Genomic DNA, 10,788 nt, shown 5'->3' with positions numbered 1-10,788 from the left:
TTTTTTTTTTTTTTTGAGGCAGAGTCTCACGTAGTCTAGTCTGGCCTTGAACTCCTTACGTAGCTGAGGATAACCTGGGACTTCTGATTCTCCTGCCACTGACTCCCAGATTCTGAGATTATAGGCATGCACCATACTCAGTTTAAAGTCTGTGAAAACGATTAAAAAGGTGTTTCTGTGTAGCAGCAGGTACTGTCCTGGCTGCTCGGGAGAATGAAGGAGGGCGGACTGGATGACAGATCATTTCTCCTCAAGACTGCACCCAGTCCTAGCAATCCAAACAGACCCCGCTTCAAGCTTAAAAACAACAACAAAAAGATTATCCTCCTGATTCCCTGATCCAGAATTTATACAGATGAGTATTAAGAATTGTTTATACTTTCATATTTTTCTGATGATACTTTGGTCTGCTATGAATAGGCCAAAACAAGTAAACAATAATTTGTAAGAGCCATAGAGTTCTTAATAATTCTGACAAATGCTTTATTTTAAAAATATAACATTTTTTTGGCCGGGCGTTGGTGGCACACACCTTTAATCCCAGCACTCGGGAGGCAGAGGCAGGTGGATCTCTGTGAGTTCGAGGCCAGCCTGGTCTACAAGAGCTAGTTCTAGGACAGGCTCCAAAGCTACAGAGAAACCCTGTCTTGAAAAACAAAAACAAATATGTGTGTGTGTGTGTGTGTGTGTGTGTGTGTGTGTGTGTGTGTATGTGTATACATAACATTTTGGGGCCAAGAAGAGGGAGAGGCACGAGCACCAAGCTTGAGAACCTGAGTTTAATCTTCAGGACCCCAATGGTGGAAGGAGAGAAAACTGCCTCCACCAAGTACTTTCCCGATGCCCATACACACTCAAGAACACAAAAATGTAATCATTTTTGTAAGCAACGTCTTCATTATTCTTACAAGGACATCAGCATTAGTTTATTCTCCAAAGAACTCCCAGTTCTGAATTTCAGAGGGAGCCAGAGATTCATGAACAGACTGGTCAGCAGAAAACTATGAATCACAAGAGTAAAGACAGCTGGGGCCAGCAAGATGGCTCCGGAGGTTAGGGAGCTGCCGCCAACCAAACTCTGAGTTCAGTCCCAGAGAATTCGTGGTGGGAGAAGAAAACTGACACCTTCAAGCTGTCCTTTAAGCTCCATGTGGGCATTGTGGCACATGTACACACACAGAGATAGAAAGTGAAAGGAGACAGCTACACACAGAATATACACAGTGGGACCTGTCTCCACAGGAAAGCTTGTTGATTCATGGGGCAACGTACTGTTACTTACATATCATACTCCGTGATTTCACCACTCTATAGCAGCAATAAAGTGTCAGAAGGCCCATCAGCACGATGACACACATTCCAGTAGTAAATCCAGCCTTTGAGAAAAGTTAGGTTCCTTTCATTATGTAAGAAAACTTCATATGCAATTACATTGTTACCCTAAACAGTTATGATAATGGAGAAATGAAAAGAACACCTGCTTTTCATAGAGAATTTTATTTAAATAATGAAAGTTCAAATATAGTGGTCATTTTTTTTACAGTGTTAGTATTTGAACACAGCACCTCATGTACGCTAGGAAAGCACGTTATCACTGAGCTATATTCCCAGTCCCAAACAAAATCAAAATATAAAGTAAAAAATGTCTAAGTTATTATTTAATTAAGTTATTTATCTATTTTGGAAACAATATGGAATAAAAATAGGATGGCTTAAAATTTGCTATGTAGCCCAAACTGGTCTTGAACTCATGATCCTGTTGCCTTGGTCTAAGTGTCTGGATTACATATATAGAAAAAATTTCAGGGGTTGGAGAGATGGCTCAGCAGTTAAGGATGCAAACCAGCCTTTCAGGGCGCTGGAGCCTGGTTCCCAGCACCCACGCTGAGTGGCTCACAACTGTGTGTAACTCCAGCTATAGGGGGATCCAACACCACTGACCTCCATGGACACAGACAGTTATATGCACATACCCACACACAGACTCACACACATACACAATAAAAAAATAATAAATCTTAAAAAATTTTCAGATTAAAATGTAAAATCATATTACCTGTTTTATGCCCCAAGGAATACTTAATATAGATGTTCCCATCATGGTATTCCAGATCATAAAACTGAAAGAATAATAGCAATAAAACATGAAGGTGGGCTTCTCAAACATTTTAATTGAGTCAGAACTAATTAACCAGTTATTTTCATTCATATACAAGTTAATTCATGCTCCAAGAAGTAGTTGTACTCACATTGTTACTAAGCTGGTGTTTTTACCATAGCCTTCAGTGTAACTCTGGAGTTTATAGGCAGAGCCCAATGGACTGTACACATAGTATTCCTCTGGAGCTGGGACTACGTGGTCTGGAGCAATCTTGGGGAAAAGAAAAGAGAAACATCAGAACCAGTAAATGTATAAAAAGGATGCATTCTATTGATCAAAGAAATGGACTAGACACACTTCTAGGATTTATGCTGAACTGAAACAGCTGGGAGGCTCTGGCTGATGGGCTGCTCTAGGCAGATGCCAGGGAGATGCTTGGCTATTGCACATCTGGGCCTTTGCCCTCGCTCCCTGTCTCAAATGTGTGATCCTCCTCTCCTGTTTTTGATACGTGAGTGTTGGGACTATAAAAACCCTCCAGCATGCATATCTTTAAGACACATTTTAGACATCTTTCTAAGTATCATGGGCATTGAACACTCTGCATCCTTGATTAAGGAATTAAAAGTTATTTTTTTCAAATATAGTGGTAGATCTAAAGGAACAAGAATGTATATCATCAAAGTACTTTTCACATTCACAAGAAAGAAGGAAGCAAAGAAGAAAATGAAAGAAATCTCCACAGAGGAGGCCGTCCTTCAGTAAGGAGCTTTTTAAGTGGTGTTACTTAACTCTGTGGTGAAGGTGGTTTTAGAAGAAACAGACAGGAATCTCAGACTAAGGAATTAAGGAGCCAATGGAGAGTAAGTAAAGAAATAGTACAGAGACTAATTTTTAAATGCTTTGAGTAAAAGAAACAGGTAAAAAAGTAACTTAATGAATGGCAAAACAAGGCTTTTAGGAGCTGAGGACACCGAAGTGTGCAAGCAAAAGGGGAGGAGGCGACAGAGAAGCAGCAGGTGTAGCAAGGAAGCCCGAAGGGATGCACCTACACTTACTTTTCCCACTACTCCCACAGTTCCTCTAACCCCACCTTCCTGCTCTGGAGGGGAAACCCACCCTGTTTTCTGATGAAACTGCCCATCTCCTGAAGGCGATTCTTAGAGAAGAGGAAGTCCTCAAAGGCATGGAACCCGACAAGTGTGAACTGGTGTGCACCTTCTCACACATAACACCCCCATAAGCATTTGTAACTTTGTTCCATGTTTCTTATTTGAGAGGGAAGTAAGAGCCTCAAACTGTCTCAAATTCCAGTTGGACATGTGAAGCAACTGGACAAGACTGGAAGGCATGACAAAATGAAGTGTTCAACTCTGTGCTGTACTATCTCACTGCATAAACTATGATAACTGAAATAGCCGGGGGAAGACTTCAAGGAGGAGATGGAGTATCAGCCTTGGTAGGAAGAAAGGGCACACACAGATTATCAGCACACAATGTCACATCCTCCTCTTTCAATGCAGCGAGACAGGGCTGTCTCTGTAGCAGAGAATATCCTGAATGCTATGCATGGGGTGGCTTCAGAAAGAACTAGTTCCTAGAGACACAGGCAGACGTACATGTGAAAACTGCTCTTTTCCTTCTCCTCACCTACATTCCTCTAAGGTCTAGATTAGCTTGTCTTCTGCCATGAGTAAAAAGGAAAATAAAGCGCAATACTATGCCATATCAAGAAGGAAAAACGCTAGAGCTCACAAAGCAAATGGGTGGGAAAAACAAGTAAACCCAAAACTTATAAGGAGCACGGTTCAACAATAGGTAGAAAGTTCTGGTTGTGTGCTCACACTGATGTACACAAAAGGGAAGGAAAAACCTACTCCATGTCCACCTCACCTAAACCTGTGCCCTGTTAGTGTCTGGGTCTGGGTTATGCATGGGAAGACGTGGAAGATGGGGTGTTCTTAGGAGGCATGGGAAAACGGAGGGCTGGATCTCACTGTGGCAGTGGTCTAGGGTGGTATTGTCATCTGAATGTTCCTAGGACACACACAAGGATCTTGCTGACATAAGGACTATGCTTCACTGGCTCTGACTAAGCCCCACACAATGGATACCTTTTTAGTAAGCTCTCAGTGACGCTGACGATGTTGATCTGTATATATATATATACATGTGATATATACACATGTGTTTATTAGCAAGGATCTAGGAGAGGCTGGCAGAAAACTTTCTCCCCTCTCCAGTTTAGAGTAACAATAATGGGATTTTTTTTCATAAATGAAAAGGTTTTACTCTATGAACATTTGGTAACAATGATTTATTGTTCTTCTCCAAAACATACTTTTAGGGAAAGTGACTTTGGGATTTTCGGAAAATGAACGTCTATTTGTACAAATTCATTAGACATGGACAGGCCACATTAACTTTGGACCATTTAGATGTACTAAAGTCATCTCAGTGTCAGCTAACAAAGAGTTACGATGCATAGCGCTGACTTAACTTCCGGGCAAGTGATATTCACTCAGCCCTAGATGATATCTCTGAAGTCCGAGTCTAAGAGAAAAGCATTTGGAGAGACTGTCAGACCATAACCTCAAATCCCATACAGATTTAGGTAATTCTATAACAGACTCCACTGTAAAGTCCTGGGTGGGCAGAGGCGGAATAAAAAAAATAAAAATTGTAAAAAATTATTCTGCATATAACATTTCAGAAGTCTTTTTGAGATTTTAGAGCCAGGTATGGTAGTTCATGGCTGGAAAACAAAGGGAGAAGGAAAGGAGTTCAAGGTCACTCTCAGATATGTAGAGTTGGAGGTCAGCCTGGACTTCCTGAGATGCTAGCCAAACAAACAAAAGACAAGATCTTAATGCTGACTTCACATAGCCATTGTGGGGGTTAAATGAAAGGCCATGGTCAGGTGGTACCCACTTCTTGCCCTTGGTAGACATTTAGTGAAGGCTAGAGGCCAATTCTTTTCTTCATTTTTGCTATGATTGACTTTTACCATATTTTTTAAGCTTTTAAATTTCTCAGTATCTCACATCTGATCACTGTTATAAGCAACAGATTAATTACATATTTTTAAATTCTAAAATAATAAGACAGACTTCCGACAACCATGACTCTATAAGCTATGGCCCCTAATGCAAATTACCATTATTGTATTTACAGCCCTTTCCTAAGAATTGTTTTCAATGTTTATAAGACAAAACAATGACCTGTAATAGCATGTGGTCTGCATAGGCTAAGTTTTTATTTGTGAAAAAAGATGCTAAACAGAAAACTATCGGGTATATATATGAGCAGATTTGTTTCTAACTCCTATAGAAAATGTACGTAAATATTTTTCCTTGTAGCTTCAAACTTAGAAACCAAACAGACTAGCCAAATCTCATGTTTTTAGTCAATGATCTAAGCTGCTGTTTCAAAAGAAATTTATCTTCCTCAGAGCTCTTGGCATCTGAGATAAGCAGAAATTAAAAACAAAGAAAAAATGCTCCAAGCTATTATCAACAGAGAGTTTCAAACAGGTCTATGCCAGGGTAGATAAGCAGCATGAAGGAGCCTGAAACACAGATTAACTACTACTTAGACTTTGCACGATGCTATCTTCGGAATACCCCCAGCGAAAAGTTCAACCCCTGGGAGTTGCCCTGGGCTTTGGTGTTTACTGTTCACTTCAACTCAACTTTGGACAAGCAGCAGAGCTTTGCCTCTTACCAGTGCCTTGTCTGCAGGAGTGGTGAGCCGGCTGTAGTAATGTATCCGCTTGTTCATAGCAGAGGCATGGTCACTAACCCTCTGAATGACATCATTCACATTGACGATGTTTGTAGGCTCTATATAGAAAGGCCTAAAGAAGGGAATATATACTTGACAAAAAACATTCATGCAAAAATTCTGGAAGTCAGCCATTGCAGAGAATAACTTCTTGTCCTCCATTTGAAATGGGATGCACAAAGGCAAGGCATTCAGTTCTCACTTTTGGTGGGAAAAGAGAATGTCACAAAAGAAGTATTATCCTACCCACAGAATACAGCGTTTGTCTCATAATGCTTTTACTTTAAACACTCTTGAATCTTAAGGGATTTAGCAACAGAGTCGAGAGAACAGAAAAAAACTTAAGAATCATTAATGAGAAATATAGCAAAGAAAAACAAAATGTATCAGCTGTTGGTCTCCCACAGTGTAACTTAGATAGAAACAACTTTGATTTGTCTTTTTAAAATACTTCTGGCACTAAATCAGAGAAACCAGACAAAAATGCCCCTTTACTGAAGAGTCTCTGCTCCTTCCTCTATAAGCCAAAGTTACTTCCTTTGAGAAACAAAATTCCTGCTTCTCAGCTGCTGTCCTAGCAAACCTCTCTCTGTGTGACCTTCCAAAGTCGCTCAAAGGCGCATCACAGCACCAGAGTCTGCCTCACCTCCTTTTCCTGGATCTTGCTAACATACTCTGATACCTATTTTGTACGTGTTTGTATCCTCCTCGACTATGTCCCGATGAACTGCAGTTCCTGGCTTTCGGTCAGCATCTCCAGTCAGCCCCATAGTGTCTTTCTGAAACTCCCTCACTTGCCTTCTAAGTTTTCAGTAATAAACAGTCCATGGCAAGACAAGGCAGAACCGCATGGAGCGCTGCGTTCCTCCGCCAATTCTCAGACCCTCCGCAGTGGAAGTAACACCATGTCCTGAACTGCGGCTGCTGCTCTTTCACACGACACACTGGCAAGAATAATGAAAACCGAACCCCAAATTGCCAAGAGGCAACCCTGGTCTCACAGGCTCCTTTGAACTCCCAGTTCTGAGAGAAGCTTATGACACTGGGGTTGGTGAGCGACTTGGGAAACTGCTGATCTAACCTTGTGGGGTGCGACTGAAAATCCAGTGAATGAAACTTTTATTTCTGCTATTTTTCTAATAAACCCTGTGATATGGTAGGTGTTGAGTTTAGTTTTCTGTTTCTAACTGACATGCAGAACCTTTGAGTCACTTGTTACTTATTCTCCATGACAACATCCAAATAAAGGTATCAACTAGTCAATTTAATGGATAGTAACTAAAGCATTTATAAAAGCAAATACATGGGCTGAGAGATCAACATGACATATATCAAACATACTGGCAAAGGCATTAAGTGCTATCAATAAATTTTAAAGGGATATAGTGAAAATAAACAGGTAAGAGGCTAAACAATCCCTACTTATACATTTGCCTACTATAACCCACTATAACCACCACTCTCTCAAAAGTGTTATGATGTGATATATATTATTTCTATTGCCACTGTGACCTTCAGTGATACTTAAAGGGCAATGTAAAATAAAACTATAGATATCTGGGGCTAGGGCAATGGTTCAGTGAGTAAAGCGCTTGCTGAGTAAGCATGAGGAACTGAATTTAGATCTCCAGCGCACAGACAAGCACAGAGGCACACATATTTAAGCCCAGTTCTGGGGGTGGGGGTTGAGGTAGAAACAGGTGAATCACTGGAGCTCATTGGCTAGTCAATCTAGGGAAACTGGTGAGCTCCAGGTTCAATGAGAAACCTTGTCTCCAAAGAGATAAGGCAGAATGCAACGGAGAAAGACGTTCAGCATCGACTTCTCTAACTCTCCCCCCCCGCCTCTCTCTCTCTCACACACACACACCCACACACCCACACACACACACACCTGGGTGATGCTACATTGGGAAGCTCATACTCCACAGGACATTCCTGCAGAATAAGTGCTAATAAAATTCAAGAATGCTAACTTAAGGCAGATACTTAGGCTACTAAAAAGATCTAACATTGGTAAAAATAGGTATAGATATTATTCTTGTAGCTTTTTACTCTGAAATTCAATGGCATTAGTATCAGCCACGGAGTTGGATTGAAGGCCTGCTGAAAAGCAGTCTGGAATGTGCTAGATTTCTTGGCTCCTGCCTCTGACTGAAGCGTTAACTGTACCAGTTTAGTTGGCTCGGGTAGTCTGAGAACAGAATGACTTTGAAAGTTTTTCTTTTCCAACCGTTTTCATCGAGATGTTGAGTGCCTGTTCAAACAAATATTTTGGAATTTTTTCAAAACAGATTCCCTTTAAAAATATACAATTCAGCATATTTTCAGTGAATTATTAGAAACACATGTCTAAAGCTTCATTTGAGAAAGTGAAAATATATTTCTAACGTGAACTTTAGTCGGATCTTAGCACACTTTGAAAATGAAGAATACTACATAGAGGCCAATGCCCAGCAGAAAAGGACTAGATCTCTCTCCTTTGAACACTTTCATCTGACTGGCCAAGTGTCGCTTGCATTTGACACGGACTTCATCTGGACCCACTGAAAACAAAGAGGGTGTATTTGTGTCTCCTTGAAAATATACATGGTTATGCCAAAGAAAAAATGTTTTAATACTGAGCAAAATTTACAAAATCTTTAAAAGTGTGACTCAATTCTCATGCGTTCATTTAGTGTGCTTATAAACCAAGAAACCTCACTCCTACTAACACCTCTTTTAGATTCTACTCCTTAAATTCCTTAAAATCTTTTGGGTTTTCAATCTGCCTCCACCCTTCTACTGCCCAGCCGTGCTTCTGGGAGGTTAAGCAACAGCTCTGTGACTCATGGGAAGGCGAGAACCAGTATGGAAATCTTGATTTTGAAACTGTCTGTGTATTCACATCCCTATGAAGCTGAGGAATTCCAACACCTGACAGACAGGTTGGGGTAATTTTTTTTTTTTAAAAAAAAGACAAGGCAATCAAATATTCCAAAAATGTTATACAAATAAATTTTCAAATAATGAATCCACTCTACTTGCTTCTACCTGCCTGGTGAAACAATCTATGTTTACAAGACAGTTTTTCAATAAAAAGTACATGAAAAGAAATGACTCCAGCCACTGCATCTAGACAGTCCTCTGTTCCTAGGACTGATGGTGAGCACTGGCCTCCCGGCACGCTTCTCACTTCCTCTGAAGCCCAGACGTCATCTCTCACAAAACCCTGCTCTACAATCACCTTTAAACACAGTCACAAAGGCTGATCCTATAGAAGCTTCTTCTCTATTTTGGCTAGCTTATTGGTTTTAGTTTTCAAATTTATTGAATAAATATTATTTAAGTTCCAACCAAGTATTAAGTATTTTGTGTGAGACATTAAGCAATGAGTAAAACACAGATCCCCAAGGGCTGTACAGTAACCAGCTGCACAGATATATAAATAAGCGATTTAGACCCAGATGATGAATCCAAGTTCACATGCAATGACAGAAGCAAGGCAATGAGGTGGACTGCATGACACTTGCTCTGTGTGGGGAATGGGCTAAGGGACACAGCAGAGGGAACTAAGCCATCTGGTAGACATCCGAGGATGTTACAGGTGAGCTGAATCTTAAAGTTTGAAATAAAGAAGTAAGTCAGACGTGCAATAGGAGAAAAGTGCTTCCAGGAATGGAGGATGAGGATTGGCACGCATGTGCCCAGCATCTGTAAGGCCTTGGGTTTATTCCCTGCGCACACACACTCAGCAAAAGAGACAAAGAGAGAGGGAGACATAGAGGGAAAAAAAAGAGAGAGAAAGAGAGCAGAACCAAAAGCAAAAAAGTATGAAGATATATTTAAAAACACATATGAGTCAGTATATGGAGAATTTCACACGCTAACACAGGACTTAATCCTCAAAGAAGGAAGCGTTCATTTCTGTTTCTCCAACTGATTAATTGTCAGATCTCCCAGTTTGAAATGTAAGGTACTCCAGGTGCACAGGCATTTCTCTATTCTCACTCCACTGATGGCTTCACCACATAACTTGAGTTCATCCATATGCTGTCCATAAAAATATGACGTCCAGACCGAAGGCCTGGCTCGCGATTCAGACAGTTCCCCAGTGCGCCTCCCTTATCCCACCTGCTGGCTGTCACCACCCACCACACAAGCCTCCTCGCCATTCCTGAAACACTGCAAGCCCACAGCTTCTTCAGGTCCTTTGTTATTAATTTCAGGAAAAAACAAAGTCTATGAAGGCCTTGTATCTAGATGCCTGCATAGTTTAATCTTCATTTCCTTCAGCTCATTCTTAAACTGTCCCTGTTTCATTAAGGCATTGGCTTATCATGGTCATCACATGCAAATCTCAATACCTCTCTACATTCTTGCTATTCACCTCTGCATGCTCTCCCTCACAGCTACACTACCTAATCTGACAGACAAACACTAACTTTCTGGTCCCCTCTGGTGAAATGCAAGGTCCATGGGAGCAGGATATTTTGGTCAGTTTGGTCACTAGCATATTCTTAGAGCCAATAACTGTATCTGACAGGACATAGGAGCTCTACAAAATGTGCTAAGTGGGAGTTGAGAATTTATCTCAGTGTTTGTCTAGCAAGCACAAGGCCCTGGCTTTAGTCCTCAGTTCAGGAGGAAAGAAAATGTGGTAAAGGAATACAGAAAAACTAGTACTTTAAGAAAAATGTGTGAGCTCACATTGTGTGTGTAGACATGTCATGTGTGCATGCATGGAGGCTAAGGTGACACGGGGGTCTTCCTCAGTCAGTTTCCATGCTATTTTTTGAGACGTTGAACCTGGAGCTAGTCTGGCTAGGCTGACTGGCCAATGAACCCCAGTGCTGGGATCAGACTCCTGCCCTGCCGCTACCCCAGTGCTGGGATCACACTCCTGCCCTGCCGCTACCCCAGTG

At 41.1% G+C, this 10,788-nt stretch overlaps 1 protein-coding gene across 1 annotated transcript in view; it reads right to left on the bottom strand.

Annotated features, from left to right (window-relative positions):
* Slc38a9 (solute carrier family 38 member 9) overlaps positions 1-10,788 on the bottom strand; it is a 90,146-nt gene that overhangs the window by 36,340 nt on the left and 43,018 nt on the right. The window contains exons 3-6 of the mRNA XM_005356803.2: positions 5,825-5,957; positions 2,250-2,371; positions 2,057-2,120; positions 1,283-1,376 (exon numbers count right to left, since the gene is read on the bottom strand). Coding sequence (XP_005356860.1) covers positions 1,283-1,376; positions 2,057-2,120; positions 2,250-2,371; positions 5,825-5,957 — 413 coding nt within the window. The remainder of the gene's footprint in view (positions 1-1,282; positions 1,377-2,056; positions 2,121-2,249; positions 2,372-5,824; positions 5,958-10,788) is intronic.

The sequence above is a fragment of the Microtus ochrogaster genome, chromosome 19 (genome assembly GCF_000317375.1).
Source record: "Microtus ochrogaster isolate Prairie Vole_2 chromosome 19, MicOch1.0, whole genome shotgun sequence".
Taxonomy (NCBI): Eukaryota; Metazoa; Chordata; class Mammalia; order Rodentia; family Cricetidae; genus Microtus; species Microtus ochrogaster.
This window is presented reverse-complemented; position numbering and strand designations above follow the sequence as displayed.